The sequence below is a fragment of the Cervus elaphus genome, chromosome 11 (genome assembly GCF_910594005.1).
Source record: "Cervus elaphus chromosome 11, mCerEla1.1, whole genome shotgun sequence".
Classification (NCBI taxonomy): Eukaryota; Metazoa; Chordata; class Mammalia; order Artiodactyla; family Cervidae; genus Cervus; species Cervus elaphus.
In genome coordinates this window covers 32,101,779-32,119,164 of record NC_057825.1, presented here as the reverse complement: position 1 = coordinate 32,119,164, position 17,386 = coordinate 32,101,779, and the positions used below count along the sequence as shown (strand labels likewise).

Below are 17,386 nucleotides of genomic sequence, written 5' to 3'. Positions count from 1 at the left end.
TGTTGCAGTTTTTCTTACTTTTATTAAATACTGCATTATATTGTAATTATTTTTTCTGTATTTTTATTCTTCATAACATCTAAGTTTTTGTCCTTTTAATTTTTATCCCCAGCAGCTGGCACAGTACCTACCACTTTGTAGAGACACAACAAATATTTGATAAATGAAAGAAAGAAATACACAATTATATATAATTTGTCCTGGAAGATTTTAAAGGCATGATGAGTTATTCTTCATCTATTCCTGGCTTTAAAATTCTTACGAGAGATTCTAGAGTAATTTTAATTTCAAGCTAGTCTACATTCCACAGTATCCACCAGAATGAATTGGAGTGGTCTGGTCATAGGAGAAGTAACATAAAAACGAACTTATACAGTAAGTTAAATTTTTACTTTCTAGTAGGAGTTTTGTCTAACCAGTAACCAGAAGCTCTATACTTGTTATCTAAGCCCCCTATCACTGGATATTTCCCCAAGCTTACCCTGCTCCACCTAAAAAAATAAAATGTACCTTTATAATGATCAGAGTACTTAAATGAACAGCTACAGTTTAAATGATGACACTCAAATGTTTTCAAACTTGACATTTTCACATGGGTTCCTTTCTCCTATTTCTGACTGCTTGCAAGATACAGGTAAGATATCATTCACCTATACTTAACAATGCCACTTCAGATTCAGCAACTTCACCACTGAAATCTATTCATCTTTACCTTCCTGCTCCTTCTCTCTACCCCCACCAGTCCAACACCAAATCCTGTTTCCTACTCTTGTGATCCCTAGTTTGGATATGTTACCACTATCCACCCAGTAGTCAAGGTAAAAATCTCAGTTATTCTTTATTCACTGACCACATGCAATTAATCTGTCACATCTTATCTATATTACCTCCACAATGTTTTCTCTCTGTCTCTTCCCCGTCTTAACTACCAGTGTCCCCCCTTGTAATCACTGATCTGGACAGTTGCCATAACCTCTTCATTGAGGTCCCAGCTTCCATTTCTTTCACCTTCCAAACCTCTTCACATAAATGACTTTTTAATGGGGGTATGCATTAGAAAGAATCCTCTTGCCCCTGAAGATTCAGATTCACTAAACTGAAGGTACAGCTTGGGTATCTCAGCACAAAAAGCTTCCCTGATGATTCCTGTGTTCACCCAGATTAAAACCAGTATTTTACAAGCTTCTGGAATTACCGTTTCAAAACCTTACTATAGTCATATCTTTGGTTTAAAAACTTTTAGTGCCTCCCCTACTGCCTATAGTATAAAGTCCAAACTTCTTGCCTTGTGATAGAACAGATATCATTAAACTCTGGCCCTAATCTCCCTGTCAAATGCTTTTTCGGCTACTCCCCTCCCAGGACCTTTGAGTGTAGCCAAATAAATTAGAGACCCAAGTATGCCATGTACTTTTGGATTTTTGTACCTTTTTCCATACCATTTCTTCTACCTTGGTTACCCTTTTTTCTATATCTGGAAAACTCTCGCCTCAATGTAACTTTACCTGAAAACTGTTAACCCATTATTCTTCCAGGCAGGGATAACAGCTCTTCATCTGTTGAATTCTCAACACTTTGTGTATGCTTGTATTGCTGCTCCCAGTAGTTTGCATTTGTGATGACGATGTGTATGATGACACACACATACATACATATACATATAATTAGGTCATTAAGATAAAGATAGTCTTGCTTATCTTATATGAATAGGTACCCAGTAGGCATGCCCCTTTCCTTCTGATTAAGAATTAACAAATTATATTGGGAATGCCCTGGTGGTCCAGTGGTTAGGACTGCGTGCTTTTCGGTACCAAGGGCCTAAGTTCAATCCTTAATCAAGGAACTAAGATCCCACAAGCCTTGCCTCATGGCCAAAAATAATAATAATAATAATACTTAACAAATTCTCAAAAAATGTATATTAAGAAAAAAGAATTAAATTCTGAGTCTTCTTTTCATATCCACCTCTTCTGACTAGCAAATTACCTTCTATCTAGATCATTCATCTGTTTCTATCTCCTCATCCAAAAAATTGGCCTGTCTTGTTAACAAAGATGGAACCCCTCAAATCACAGTACTGAGTGATAGTTGATGGTCACTTGGATATCACAGAATTCATTAGTTTCTAAAAATCCTTACCGATATCTTCACCAAAGAAGGATATAGAACATCTGGTAGTCTTTGCTTCACGGTATTCAGTAAGTTTTGAACGGTAAAGATCAACACAACTGATCTGGTGAGTTCTGTCAGTTCTCCTACTTTGTAAGTAAGTTTCTATAACTGGCACCATTAATGTCTACCTCACACCTAAAAGAAGCGTTCTTTTCAGTTTTGTCTTGCAAGAACTATGACAATTTTTTTCTTTGAAACTGGGAGTAATTTTTGATGTATTACATCTCCTGAGACCACATCTAAGCTGTTGGCTTTCTCAGTGGATCTAGTGGTAGATTCTACAGTCAAGACCCCCTTTAAGTTTTCAGATGCCTCTTTGATCTTGGGTTATAAACACATATCTATTTCCCTAGCAAAACATGTTAGGAGTTCAGAAAGGGTATGAAATTTGTGGGCAGGTCTGGTTAATTTACAACTTACAATCTAATCCTTACTGTCTAGTTTTGAATATCAGAAAAGCTTTGCTATGTGTGCTGTAAGATAATAATTGATCATGATATCTACCAAGAGATAAAGATAATTATTAAAACCTTTTGTGGTATCAGACCAAATAGAATGCTACAAATCATGAATTTTATCATGTGGATCCATGTTTGGGGAATTAAAACAAACTTGTTTTTTTTTCCCTATTGTCATTTTTCCTCAAAGAATGTAAGAAAGGAAATTGAATGCAGTAGTATCTTCAATATTGAAATATACTAAGTAACTGCATAAGTTCTGAAAGCAACATGAACATGTCCTTATCTATATTGGAAATGGGTTGCCAATAATAGTATATTAAAGAGGCAAAGCACATTTGTGTTTGCAGGACTGAAATGTTTCTGATGCCTTCAAGAATGAAAAGCTATCATGCTGGATTTGTTTCTTTAACGGGAATTGTCTCCTTATCCCCTTTGGACAATGGTTTAAAAGAATTAGAGGCAAGAATATAAGTTTAGGGTAAAATGAAGCTAATTTTCATGTTCACTTCCATTAATAACCAGCCTAAAACAATGGATTATAACTCAACACAGCACTACCATTAATAGGCTTGAAATTTGGGGGCAAAACTGGATGTCTGCCTGGAAAGTAGGTGGTGAGATAAATAATGTGAAATTGAACTCCAGCCTCAAAAGGCATATTTCAATTCTGAATGTCTTACTTTGTCACGCAAAGGAAGAAATGTGTGACAATAAGCATAGTGTTGTGGCTTAAAAATCAAGAGACCTAAATCTGTTCCCTGCAAATTACTTTCCATCTTTGATCCTCTCCATTAAATGAGAAATCATTAAAAATATTTCCCTATCCGGAAATGAAGTTGGTTTTTTAAAAAGAAGTGTAGAGGTAGACCCACCCATCTCTCAGTATTTTGGACCTACCTGAAACTTTTCCCTTGAACCTGTATTTGAATGTACTATGAAACCTACAAAAATAATAAAGGCTCTGGTCCTTTAATATTCACTAGGATAGGGACTTTCCTGGCAGTCCAATGGTTACGACTCCACACTTCCAATGCAGGGGACGCAGGTTCCATACCTTGTCGAGGAACTGAGATCCCACATACAACATGGTGTGGCCAAAATATATGGGGTTTCCTAGGTGGTGCTAGTGATAAAGAACCTGCCTGCCAATGTAGTGTAGGAGATGTAAGAGATACAGGTTCAGTCCCTAAGTTGGGAGGATCCCCTGGAGAAGGAAATGGCAACCCACTCCAGTATTCTTGCCTGGAGAATTCCATAGACAGAGGAGCCTGGTGGGCTACAGTCCATAAGATCGCAAAGAGTCAGACATGACCAAAGTGACTTAACATGCATGCACGCATATATATATTCACTAGGACTTGCTAAGTATAACCTCTAAAAAATAATTTCATAATTGACTCAGCTATTAAGAGATAAGAAGGAGCCAGGAGGTCATTCTCAAACACCTAAATATGAGAGAAGGACTTCTCTGCCTCACATTTCTGCTGTTGATGGACAAATTTCTCTGAAAAATACTTCTTTCAGTTTAGGAGAGGAAGTGAGTGATTTCCCAGGAGGAATATTTAGCAATAGTCATGTGGTTCCAAGTGTAAGACAGAAGCCCTTTGTAACTGAACTTTGTGGGTAAGGAGAGGGGCTGAAGAATGGCTGAAAGGCAGAATCACAGATTCCTTTTGCTAAGTTTGGAATCATTCATTCAAGACTCACAGGAGGAAGAAAGAAACCTTGAGTCCAGAAAACTGACCAATAAAGACAAGTTATCAAAAATGCTTACCTTCAAATTTAAATTTGAATTACAGATATGGCCTCATTGTTAACACTCTAGTAAAGGATTGATAAAAGAACTTAGTATTTAACAATTTAATTGTTTCAGTAAATTGTATGCAAACTAAATCTGAGGGAAGACAGTGAACTCTAACCAAATCTCAGGAAAAGCAGGCATGTTGCTGCTGATGCCATATACCTAGTGTTTCTATAAAACACCTGGAATGCAGAATTCAGACTCTTGTGTGCTAAACCTATAAAACAAGAGCTACAAGAGTTACATCCCTGATGGCTCAGATGTAGAAGACCCATTTGACCCCTGGGTCAGGAAGATTCCCCTGGAGAAGGGAATGGCTACCCACTCTAGTATTCTTGCCTGGGAAATCCCATGCACAGAGAAACCTGGTGGGCTACGGTCCTTGGGGTCTCAAAGAGTCAGACACAACTGAGCAACTAACACTTTAACTTTCAGCCACGTGGGTACAATTTGCTGTAATGGCTCTAGGGTCCTTTGGCTTTGACCTTCTTGCTGAGTACTTAGGATGAAAGTACTGATTTCTAGCCCCATTCCTCATGGATCCCTCTGTGCATATCAGGAGCGATGTTAGTAGTTGGTCCTTTGCCCTTATCACTTTTCCATTTGTTTCCCCTCATTTCACTGGTAATTATTAATCTAATGTCAATGTCTTTTCTTCCAGTCCTCCTCGCCCTCCGATGAACATGAATGACACCATGGTGAGCCACATGTCCTCCGGGGCGCCCACGCCCACCAAGAGGTATGTGATGCTTGTGCCTTAGTCCCCACTGGGAGTTGGGTTCTGACCTCTGTCCTGAGAAGCAGAGCGTTCCACAGGGCAGAAAGGACTGGCTTTCCTTCTCTTCCTCTGACTGTCTTTTTATATTATTTTCTATGGTTTATCCTCCTGTTTTTTCCCCTACTAACTTATAAATATAGCAACTGAAGGAGTCTGCTTTTGAGTGGTGCCTGAGGTGGATACTGTCCCTTTGTGACAACCAGTGAACGTGGTGTCAAAGCAGATTAGGCTTGTTTGGGATCTCTTTATTTTTTTAACATTAAACAATATTTTGATGAGCATGAATTTCAACAGTTTTGCATTAGAATTCTTGGAGAGTCAGAGATCATTTCTGCTTTCTGATTGGACTGCATAAGTTGCGCTAATTCCTTATGTTCTCCTGCATCATTCTGTATAGAATTTATAAGCATCTAAGGTGAAAAGTCTGAGTTTCTCTCTTAATTATACAAGGACTTTCCTTAGGGTCCTTCAAGGCACTAGAACAGTATACTCCTTTCTCTTCTTTATTTCGTTAACTCCTCTCCAAAATTCTCTTAGGCAGGACTTGAAAGAGCTGTATGAAATGGTTGACTTCCCATCTGATTTAAGCTGTTCCCTCACCAGAGCAATGCAGAAAATTTCTCAAGGGCACACCAATAAAGAATTCTTTCTAGCAGTCATCGCTCAAAAAAAAATACAAAGAAACTCGAAGATATTCCCACCTACTCCCCAAGTCCTTCCTGAAGAAGAGCACTTTGTACTGCACACCTGAAGAAAACTATGTGTACTGATTGCTTTGGATTAATTTAACTATAGAAATGTCATCTATGTAATAATACTTTGACTTAATATGTATAATACTTAAGATACTAATACTTAAGAGCAATTATGTTTGTTCACATTGGGTAAAACTCCTTGAGCAGTGTTTCCAGCCTGGAGTGATGAGAAGCATCAGCTGGGTCACTTGCTAAACATATACATTGCTGGGATCACACATTTCTCAGATCCAGTGGACCCTGAGGTCCTGGGAAGCCACATGTTAAGCAAGTATTCCGGGTGATTCTTATCATCAAGCAAATTTGGGAAATAGCCTTAGAAAGAAACGAAGGAGTAAACCATAGGAATCTGCCACCCTGCAGTAGAGGATTTAGGGACTTAACAAATGAGAGTGACTTGCTAATAGAGTGTTACCCACATGGACACCCAGCACCCTAGCCAGATGACAGTGCTTGTCCGCAGCCTTGTTGGGACGCTACCAGCAGGACAGTAGCTACACTGCTTCTTTGGGGCAAAATTGAGTGGTATGAGCAGTCTCAACTGTGCACAGATTTCTGAGCCCTTTGACTTTGTGTTTGAATCCTGGCTCTCACCTGACCTTGCACAAGATTCTTACCTTGGTTGATTTATCTGTAGAATGAGGACAATAATAGTATCTACATTGTGGGGTGTGTATGTGAGGATGTAAGATACTGTCCTTATTATTTAGGAAGTGAACGAATGAGAGAACAGGTGGGGAGGAGGGGCTAATTTACAGAGGATGCCCTCTCTAAGAGGAACAGAAGGCTTATGAAAGAATACAAGGCAGTAGAAGCTCTCCCACCTGCCTCAATTTTAGTCACCCTTGCTGGCCTTAGCTTTTTATGGTAAACACTCATAACATTCAGAGCCAGACCCAGAATCTAAATATCAACTCAGTAATGTTTCTGTTTCAAAACTCAGAAGACAAGGTAGATTATTGAAAGAAGTCAGCTTGTGGTTTTATGTTTTGTTAGTTGCTCAGTCGTATCCGACTCTTTGCAACCCCATGAACCGTACCCTGCCAGGCTCCTCTGTCCGTGGAATTTTCCAGGCAAGAATACTAGAGTGGGTTGCCATTCCCTACTCCAGGGGATCTTCCCCACCCAGGGATCAAACCCAGTTCTCCTATATTACAGGCAGATCCTTTACCATCTTAGCTACCAGGGAAGTCCAGGTTTTATGTTTTAGCAACGCCATTTATAAGGATTTCACTTCACCTGAGTTCTCTTCATTTACTAGTTTTGTCATCTGACTTCTTGAGGGCCCTAAGTGTATGATGACCAAGGGCACTGTGCATTTAGGACCCACAGCTGAATGTAGCTGCTAGAGTCTGTTGGAGGGAGTACATTTTTCTGGATGATATTTCATTGCTTGAGCAGGCTGAAAGAAGGGACTTGGGAGTAATAATCATCACAGCTCCTCTCTAGAAGGACTACTAACCTTAAGCTTGATATTGCTGCATAAAGCCCCAGCTCAGTAGTCAACAGCCAGCTGCCATTGTCAGTCACAAAATATCTACGATTTATGAAAGTTGTTTCAGATAATACTGTATAACCTGGGTGAATATTTTAAAGTCAGCAGTTCAACTAGCATCTCTTTCTGGGTAGGCTTTGTCAGTGCTAGCAGTGATTGTCACAGACTCTCCAGGGGCTGACCAGCAGACCAAACGAGGCCAAAGCCCTAAGAGACTGGAGCAAAGGCAGAGCTCTGTGACTAACCATGAAGAGTAGTTGTTAGAAAGGCTACATGGGAACAAGATGCACCTGTCCAACAATATTGTCCTTAGAACTTTAGGAGATTTCATTTCTATTCAGGATGAAATGATGATATAACATACAGACATCAATTGCATAACTCATAGATTTGGCTCTTCCTGGCCTCAGTTACTCAACTGTATAAATTTCAGATAGTACCCTGTTTACTTCCTCGAGGACTCATCAGTGTTTGTTTTCTCCTCTGAATGTCATCAGACCTGTGTCTCCAGAGTCTGATAAAAGCCAGGAGCCTGATACGTCATCCCAGTCATAGATCCTTCCTCTGCCAGGGCAAAGAGTCCTCGGGGGGCATAAGGCTACTCTCCAGAATAAGGTTTTCTTTAGAACTCAGCATAAGACATAAATCACTGAGTCAGACAAGAACACACACAGTATCAAAAACGCCCCCGGAAAAAAATTAAGAGTTCCAATTTCTACCTTTCTGATAGGCCATGCATATAAAAATAGTCACAGCCCCAGTGGTGAAAAAAAATATTTGATTAGCCCAATAAAAGATGGTCAAATGTAATGGTTACTTTTTACAGAAGAAAACCTTATAAAGGGCTGAGATGCTGACAATCATGTGAGAAACTGTAAGTTATGTACCTGAAAGGTTCCCCTCTAGGGATTTGCCCTCCGTAATATTTTTCTAATATTTTCATATTGGCATGTCTATAGTTGAGAAGAAATTTCGTCTTTGAGACTGAGTAGTTTCTAGAAATGTGCTTCTGTTAGGGAATCAGAACAGTATACTTAAAAACAAACAAACTTTCAGAACTTTAAAACAGACTTAAATTGCCCGTCTGCTAGTTAATTTCCTCTGAGGCTTGCTTCTGCCCCTCTATTTCCCCAAGGTTCAGAATGTGATTATATTATTACGGTCTGCACTATTGTACTATTTTAAGTCATACCTTACATTCAAACCAATATGAAAAATGATGCTGATATTTTAATGTATTCTAAAGCTTTGACTTTAATTATTTATACACATAAAAATGTTTACAATTCTGTGGGCATTTCATATAACTTTGACATCAACAAAAACCTCTAGGATGAAACTTTTGACTTTGTGCATTTGTTTGGTACAGTAGTTTTAACTCTGTTAACTTCAAGTATTAAAATCTAACTTTAAAAAGCACAAACTCAGTTAAGCCAGATGAAAACATTGTAAAAGTCTTGTGTACAACCTTGTATGGACTTCCCTGGTGGTCCAGGGATTGAGAGTCCATCTTCCAATGCAGGGGATGCAGATTTGATTTCTGATTGGGGAACTAAGATCCCACATGCCATGGGGCATCTAAACCTGCACACAGCAAATAGAGTAGCCCTCACGTTGCAGCTGGAGAAGCCCCTGGAATGCACTGCAACAAAGACCAGCACAGCCCAAAAAAAAAGAAGAAAGGGAAGAACAGAAGATGAACTGCCACCGAGATGTCCACCCTTGGCTTCTCTATCTCTTGGCTCCTCTCAAGTGCGGTCTTCATTCCCTCCTCCTATAGAACAGCCACTGCTCAAGGTGCCAGTGGCTTCCAACTCACATCCTCAGCCTTGTCACTCAAGAGGTTGTGCCTTTCCTCTCTCGGATTAGAAGACTCCAGGAAAGGATTCTTGTTGTCCTGGATGGCATTACCGCCTATCCTCGTGTGTGTGTGCGATAAGCCAAACTCTCAGACCTGTATCAGAAAAATTGAGGGAGGAGTATTTCTCCTAAAGAAGGTTGTACTGTCATGAGCAGCAGAGATCCTGTAACCATAAAAGAAAAATACCAGAGGTTGTTGGCAGAGTGCTGTTTGGCTGCCCAGCACAAAGAGGTGTGCAGAGGTGTGCACATGCTTGCACACACACACACACTTCCCTCCCCACGAGCTTTCCTTCCTGACACAGTGCAGCAGCACGACTAGGGGTGCGCACTCACCTTTCCCGGAGGTCTTATCCCCCTCCTGCAGACAGCATGGGGTCCCGGATGTCTGAGTCATGTCCATTCATCGGGATCAGCTCTTGTGATTCATTAACCTAGTCTACCATGGACCGAATGAGAAGTTTTAAGAACTCTCACATCTTTACAACTCACAGCTACAACTACAACTCACAAGTCTGTAACAGCAGATACCTGAAAATAGGATAATTGTAATTTAGAGAAGCGGGGTGGGGGGGGGGGGGAAGGAAAATCACAGGAAATAGGACATATTAAGCCATATCTGCCCATTTCCTCCTGAAACACCGTGAAAATGACAGTCAAGAGGTTTTTGTTTTGTTTTTTTAGTAGAAGCCCACAACAACAGAGAAAATGGGTGAGGAAACAATAGCAAGAACACTTTGGAAGCAGCAGAGCAGATGGCTGAGTGGTAACTGATTTTTCCAGGCTGGAGAGAACTAAAACCTAAGCCAACTGAGAAACCCGGAGGAAAGCCCACCCAGGAATGGGAAGGCTCTGTGGGGGGAATTACAGAATGATGGCTCATAGTCTGCGTAAGAAGCACTTACAGCCTCAGAATGTCTCCATAACTGGCACCTGCCCCTGCCCTTCCCTGCCAGAGCTGAGATTTATGCCTGTGGTTTCTGGAACAATACAACCCCCATAAAAACCCAACTTGTCCTAATCATCTCACCTTGGTGGGCTGAGGCCACTGGCTTCCAGACAACGTGTCTCTTTCTCTTGGAACATCATATTAAAGACTTTAAGAAAGCCCCGCTGCATCCTATTATTCCTCTCAAAGTGCCTGGGGATCCAGCCAGAAGGGGCACAAGATCCAAGTCCTAGGATCCCAGAGATTACAGTTTAACCAGTGGCTTTGCTCTGTAGCCATGTAGCAAAGATTGATGTATTCCCTCCCTGGATCGAGAGAGTTTTGCTACCATTGACACTTCTTGACTTAGCTAGTTCCAGTCAGTGTTACACCCGACTCCCAGTATTAGTTTCTATTTTAGTCATAACTCTTGGCTACAAGTAATAAAAGCTCAGTTTGAATTGGCTTAGGGAAAACAAGAAGATTTTTTTGTTTTTGTAACCAGGCCGTGGGCAGAGCAGGGGGTAGTGGCTGGGCCCCTGGGCGGACAGAGCAAGGGGAACTCTAACTGGTGTAGGTGTTTCCCCCACCCATCGCCTCCTCGCTTCTCTCTACTGCACATCTGCTGCTTCTTTCCTAATGTAACTATCATTCCACGCAGCAGGGAACACAGCCAAGAGACCCACAAAATGTGTTCACATTTCGTAACCTCATTACTCTATGTGGATCCAGTTTGAAAAACTTTCAATGGAAGTTGCATTGGATCCATCTTGGGTCATGTTACCCACCCCGGTGTTTTGTGTTCAGTGGCCCCACCTAGAATAACATGGTTGAATGGGTAGGGGTCAATTCACAAACAAGGGTGAGGCTACTTCCCTGGAGAAGGTAGAGCTGCTGAGGAGACACGTCACTATAAACTTCTTTTTCAGGTAGTTTCTGAAAAAAGTGCATGTGAAAGTATGTTACCTCACACCTCCGTTTGCACGGATTTGTTTCAGGAGACCTTTGTTTCCCTACCCCCTTAATTTTTCTCAAGGGTTAAATAATTCTTGCTATTCTGTTCAGTTTATGGAGATGATTGTGTGGGACATAACACCACCTTTGAGTGGTGAACAGGTAAATACAAGAGCCACAGATCCTGAGTAGGTCACCAGTTGCGAGGAACCTTAAGTGAAGGCAAGATTTTATCCGAGCCTTTTTACTTTAATCCATACTTCACAGGAAGGAGAAGCAGTTTTTAAAGGCCAGGTGCCACAGTATAAGTACTACTTCTGAGCTATAGAAACATGACCAAGTTAAGAGGTGAGTTGTCCTATACTGGTTTTAAAATGGCTTTCTGACTGGGCGCCAAGATAAAGACCTTATCTTGTTATCTACAGAAAGCAGTGGAGTGACAGAAGCCACAGAACACTGCCTTTTCAGACTGAAAACAAAAGAGATGTGGGGAAACTGAGAAGAGAGACAAAATGAAATTGGTCAAGGCAGGCGCTGTGCATGTGTGGACTCGGGCCACTGATTCTCTTTCTGTGAAATGAGAAAAATAGAGTTTGGTGGAAAGCAAAAACGAATGAGGTTTTCGGCATCGCCCTGAAACAGCTACCTTGTACGACTTCTTCGTGACAACCTCTCCAAGGCAACTCAGCAATTATTTTTTCTCCAATTTTTTTTTCCCTTGAAAGACAGAAAAGCAGAGTAATTGAAAATTAACACATAATCTTATGGAACTGCAGAGTCTCAGCGTTGGCACATTTCCAGAGTCTGTCTGGTGGCCTGGGCAGCCTGCCAGTTTTCAGTGGCTTCTGGGTTGGGATTAAATTCCATTTCCATTCAAGCATTTAAGGTAAACCCTTCAGCAGTTCTAACTCAGGTTAGTACAGATTAAAAGCTTGAATATTTCCAACTCCATACTTCCAAACCTTGATGTGAATAGTTTCCTCCTCTCATTGGACTGAGGCTTGAGATCCAGAATGTGAGCAAGAGTGATGGACCATCAGCAGAGCAGAGGGGAAGAAGGAGCTGGCTTAGGGGGAGAGACCGTGAGTTGTGTTCTCACGTTGGGATTGAGATGCTTAAGGGATCCTGGGGGTGAAGATGGGCTTGGTACATTTTGAATGTGGGGGTGCTGAGGAAGGGAGTGGTTGGTTTTCTTTCTGGCATGAGTTAGGTACCTTTGGTCAAAACACAGAAGGGAGATTTGGGGAGGAAGTTAGCAAGGTTATGTGAGTTAGAGGAGCCTGGGGCACGTCAGGGAACCAGACCATAGCATGAATTCTTGAGATCTAACAAATGGCCAGTAGAACACAGTCAGTCTCTTGCTCGCTCTCTCACACACACACACATTTTTACATATGCTTTGGAGGCTGTTGCCTTGGAGACCTCTTGACTGTCCCTGCTGCTAAGAAGCTGACTAGGTGCAGCACACTGCTTTCTAATAAGATGCTATTAAGATGCTCTACGAGCTTGCACACATGACGGAAACGCCTACAGCAGTGCTCAAATTCCTGTGCTGGTCTGGCTTAGACGGGCATAGTTTTTCATCCTTGTTCACATCAAACTATTAAAATATTTCAATTTCTTTTAATAAGCAGACATTTAAAACAAATCAGTGCTGTAGTATAAGGTCTTATCTTTTTCCTGGATCTTATTAGGAAAACTCTATAGTCTACTCCCAACCAATCCAGTCTTGTTTTTGCGACCAAGGGGACTTTTTCTGAAGTGCAGGTCTGAGTATGTTATGCTCCTGGATAAAAATCTTCAGTGGCTCTTCCCTTCTACAGCGCTGTCCAAGAGCATGGAAATGTTCTGTGCTAACCCGTCTGGTAGCCATTAGCCATGTGTGGGTACTGTACACTTGAAATATGACTAATGCAACACAGTGAATTTTTAATTTTACTTAATTTAAATTAATTTGAATTTAAACAGCCACAGGTGGCTAGTGGCAGTGCAGTTCTGCAAGATGCAATGCACATTCTTCATTTCTGAGCTGACCCTTGCCAGCCTCTGCAGCCGTACCTATTCCAGGGTTTCTATTTGGCATCTACTGTCAGAGTTACTCAGTCACTCAGAGTTCACCAAGCAGGTTGCCGCATATGCTGCTCTGCCTTGGTGCCTCCCATCCTTTTTCCTGTTATTTCCTTCTCTTTGTCATCTAATTCTGCCTTCTCAACTTCACCACCTCCAGGAAGCCTTCCCTAGTACCCTAAAGCTAGGTGAAGTGTTTGTCTTCTGTGATCTGTAGTATCTTGTACATATCATAGAATTGTTATTAGTCATTTGTTTCATGCTTTTCAAGACCCTAAGCCCCTTGAGGGTGAGAATCAACCAGGCTTGATCCAGAAACTTACTCCTCCTCTCCAAATCTTGCTGCTGCTTGCCCCTTGATCAACACTTCTGCTAAGAAAGGGGTTTTCTTCTTCAGTTATTTCAAGCACGTAGCATCTTACAGCACTGCCTGCTTGTTTCATTGAGGGCTGAGAAATAAAGGACATGGATTATCCTGGAATATCATGTTCTGATGCAGTACCACCTGGCTCACTCCTGCTGGCCCCTCTTGGTTAGCTGTAACTTCCACTCTTATCAGTGAGAAACCTGGCTCCCATCAGTCACCATCCGTTTACATATTCGGTCAGTGGCTCGTAGTGTACATAGCAGTTTCAGAACTGTTGATTTATTTTTTAAACAGATGATTGTTGAGTCATATATTATACAACTCATCCATTTAACACATACCATTTAGTGGTTTTTCATATATTCAGAGTTGCAAAACCATTACCACGATAGATTTGAGAATATTTTCATTACCTCCCCAAATTGATTTGTTACTAAAAAAAAAAAAAAATCTCTGCAGTGTGGAGACTGGACTGTGGAGAACTAGAGTGGAAGAAGAGAGACCAGTCACGAGGCTCTTGGGATAGACCAAGTGGCGTTGAGGGAGGAATTCCAGATGAGAGAGTATGGCAGCAGGAGGGGCGGTAAGAGCGGCTGGTTTGGGGATCTGATCTGAAAGTAGAGCCGGCAGGACCTGGTTAAGAGATTAGATGTGGAACATGAGGAACAGAGAGAAATTAAGAAGACTTCTCAGCTTTGGGGCTTGTTGACTGGGTGAATGAGAGTGCTGTTTATTTAAATCAGCCAATTGGGGGGAGTGGCAGGTGAACCAGGAAAGTGTGGAGAATTGAGCTGTATTTTGAACATGTTGGGCTTGAGATGCCTGTTAGGCAGGCAAGGGGAGATGCTGAACGGGCATCAAATCTACATGATTCTGGAGCTCTGGGGAGAGGTCAGGGCTGGAATATGAAGTTGAGAGGATTACAGGTAATACCTTTTATGGAAGATTGTTCTAAGAACAAACAGAAGATCTGTAAAAGTATCTGCTGGGTCACAGTACTTTGTTGATAGTAACTACTATGTTATGGTATTTAATCCTCCCAACACTCTCTAAAGTAAATATTTCATGAGGTAGATTTGGTATTATTATGATTTTACAAATGAGACGACTGAGACATAGAGAGGTTAATGTCCAAGCTCACATGGCTAATAAGTATCAGAGTTTGGATTAAACCCAAGACTGCCTGACTCCTGTGCCCGAGTTCTTGGTTGCTATGCTCTGTTGCCTTTTACTTAGTAAATAATTCCGCTACCAGGGGTGTGCACTGGCTCTAGCATGCTTGCTTGTAGTGCCTCTGACCTTGTCCCACCCCTGCTTACCCTTCATCCCAACCTCCTCCCACCGCCCCCCCACCCCCGCCATCAGATCCCTTCCCCTTGCTGCCTGTGCCCATGGGTGTGTTCTTAACCTTGGCCAAAGGCGCCCTCTCTTGCTAACACTGGAGATTCTGCTGGAGCCATGAGACTGTCACCTAGGCTTCCAAGCGCCTGTTGTCTTGGAGAGCCATTCTCACACTGCAGTGTGCAACTGGAGCCCTGGAAGCTTGTTTCAAATGCATATCCCCAGGCCTCGTTCCCAGATAATTTGATTCAGTACAAGGTTGAGGGTTCTAAAGGAAGAAGTATGGGGAAATGTGTTTTTAAGAAATGCTGCCTTTGACCCTGCAGTCCCATCAGGACCTTCTGTCCCCAACTATGCTTGTTGTTACCGTTGTTTTAGAGCTGGGAGATGCCTTATGAGGGAAAGAACTCTCTTTCGGGTACCTGGGGAGAAATGTATTCATCTCATGGTCACTTCTCTTTTTAACTTTGGTTCATTCTAATCACCCTTGCCTTTGCTGGTCTCCCTAATTGGGTAAAATTCTACTATTAGGTCCTCTCATAGGAGAACAGTGTCCTTCTCATCATAACACTCATTACACTTGGAGTTTTCCTTATTTGTGTGATCATCTCTTTTCTACTTGACTGTTGCTCTCTTGATGTTAACAGTCAAGTAGAAAAATCCACGTCTGGGTTTTGCTCATGTCCTCCTGTCCTGGCACAGTGCTGACTCTAGCTAGTCAATGCTCCAAACATTGACTCACATGCCCAGTCTCCATCAGAAGTGCCATTCAAGTGCTATTGTGTACTCAGGCATGCAAATCACCTACTTTTATGGATTGAATTAACTTTTGATAGCAGAAATAAAACAGTTATTTTCATTATTTTATTTGCTATAGGATTCCAAAATATTCCAAAGTATTGCCTTTGTTTTAGGAAAACAGAGTTCTAAAGCAAAATCTGTTTGGAAGTTGGGATTGTATATGTGTTGCATATACATATTGCAGCACGTTTAATGCATGTATGCATAATCAAGAAAGAGTTTAAATTAAAAAAATATATCTGAAAAACAGGTACATTTTTGAATGTGAGTAGAATGATATAACATCCATTGTTGTTCAGTTGCTAAGTCGTGTCTGACTTTGCAACCCTATTGATTGCAGCACGCCAGGCTCCTCTGTTCTCCAGTATCTCCTGGAGTTTGCTCAAATTCATGTCTATTGAGTCAGTGATGCCATCTAACCATCTCATCCTCTGTTGTTCTCTTCTCCTTCTGCTTTCTGTCTTTCCCAGCATCAGGGTCTTTTCCAGTGAGTTGGCTCTTCATATCAGGTGGCCAAAGTATTGGAGCTTCAGCTTTAGCATCAGTCCTTCCAATAAATATTCAAGGTTGATTTCCTTTAGGATTGACTGTTTTGATCTCCTGCAGTCCAAGAGACTCTCAAGAGTCTGCCCCAAACAAAATTGTCAGAAAATTCATGGGCATTTAAATTCCTCATTTGCCATAAGCAGCTACTGTTAATGCTTTTCATTTTGGCTTAGATTCCTAATTATCTGGCAAACAACACTAGTTCTGAATAGCAGTCTTCGTATCACACTAAAATGGAGCTTAATGGACTGTTGCTTCTATAGTAAATGTCTCCAGTTTCTGTTCTGCCATTTCCTTTGGAGCACATCATGGTCAAATTTGCATGCCCGTTACTCTGCCAAAACCACTTTTGTCAAGGAGACCAGAGACTTCCACATGCTAAATCCAGTGTTGAATTCTCAGGACTTACAGGCTTGACCTGTCAGTGGCATTTGATGTAGATGATTGCTCCCTTGTACTTGAAACACTTTCTGCGCTTGCCTGCAGATACTATGCTCTTCTGGCTTTTCTCCTATTCCTTCTTGGCCTCCTTTGCTGATTTTTCCATACCTCTTTGACCTGTAAATGTTAGCATACCAGAGGGACCACTTCTCTTTTCTGTCTGTACTCAACTCACTGTAGGTGATCCCATCCTTACTCATGACTTTCGATAAAATCTGCATACTAGTGACTCCAAAACTTCTTTTTCTGACCGAGACTTTTTCCTTGAACTTTCACCTTTTCCCTCACATATCTTCCTCCTAATCAATACCTTCACTTGGGTATTTAATATATATTTCATAACTAGCATATTTTAAGCTCAGTTTTATATCTTCTCCCACCAAATCTGCTTCTCCCATATTCTTCCCCATCTCTGTGAATGGCAGTCCCATTTTCTTAGTTGCTTGGTCAGAATCATTAATTTTTCTCCCATCTAAACTGTCAGGTTATTAAATCTATCCAAAAACACTGTCAAAGTCTATCTAAGATCTTGTTATTTATTATCACTTCTACGGCTACTATTTCCTAGCCACTCTTGTCTCTCATCTGGAATGTCAAGCCACCTTCTAATTGACTGCTT

The 17,386-nt window shown here is 41.3% G+C and overlaps 1 protein-coding gene and 1 long non-coding RNA gene across 15 annotated transcripts in view; one reads left to right on the top strand and one right to left on the bottom strand.

Moving 5' to 3' along the window:
• DTNB (dystrobrevin beta) overlaps positions 1-17,386 on the top strand; it is a 233,908-nt gene that overhangs the window by 153,213 nt on the left and 63,309 nt on the right. For 11 of the 14 annotated variants that reach the window (XR_006343421.1, XR_006343420.1, XM_043917363.1 and 8 more), the window contains one exon: positions 5,096-5,173. Coding sequence is in view for 10 of the 14 variants with exons in the window: in XM_043917363.1 (XP_043773298.1) it covers positions 5,096-5,173 (78 nt within the window). In the remaining 4 variants the exon portion in view is untranslated. Of the gene's footprint in view, positions 1-5,095; positions 5,174-5,749; positions 6,065-17,386 lie in introns of those variants that run through there. The other 3 variants (XR_006343422.1, XM_043917364.1, XM_043917365.1) reach the window with 3 other exon arrangements.
• LOC122703230 lies at positions 8,697-10,480 on the bottom strand. The gene is made up of 3 exons (XR_006343423.1): positions 10,353-10,480; positions 9,659-9,761; positions 8,697-9,416 (listed from the first exon to the last, which is right to left on the bottom strand). It is a non-coding gene; the product is annotated as an uncharacterized LOC122703230 (long non-coding RNA).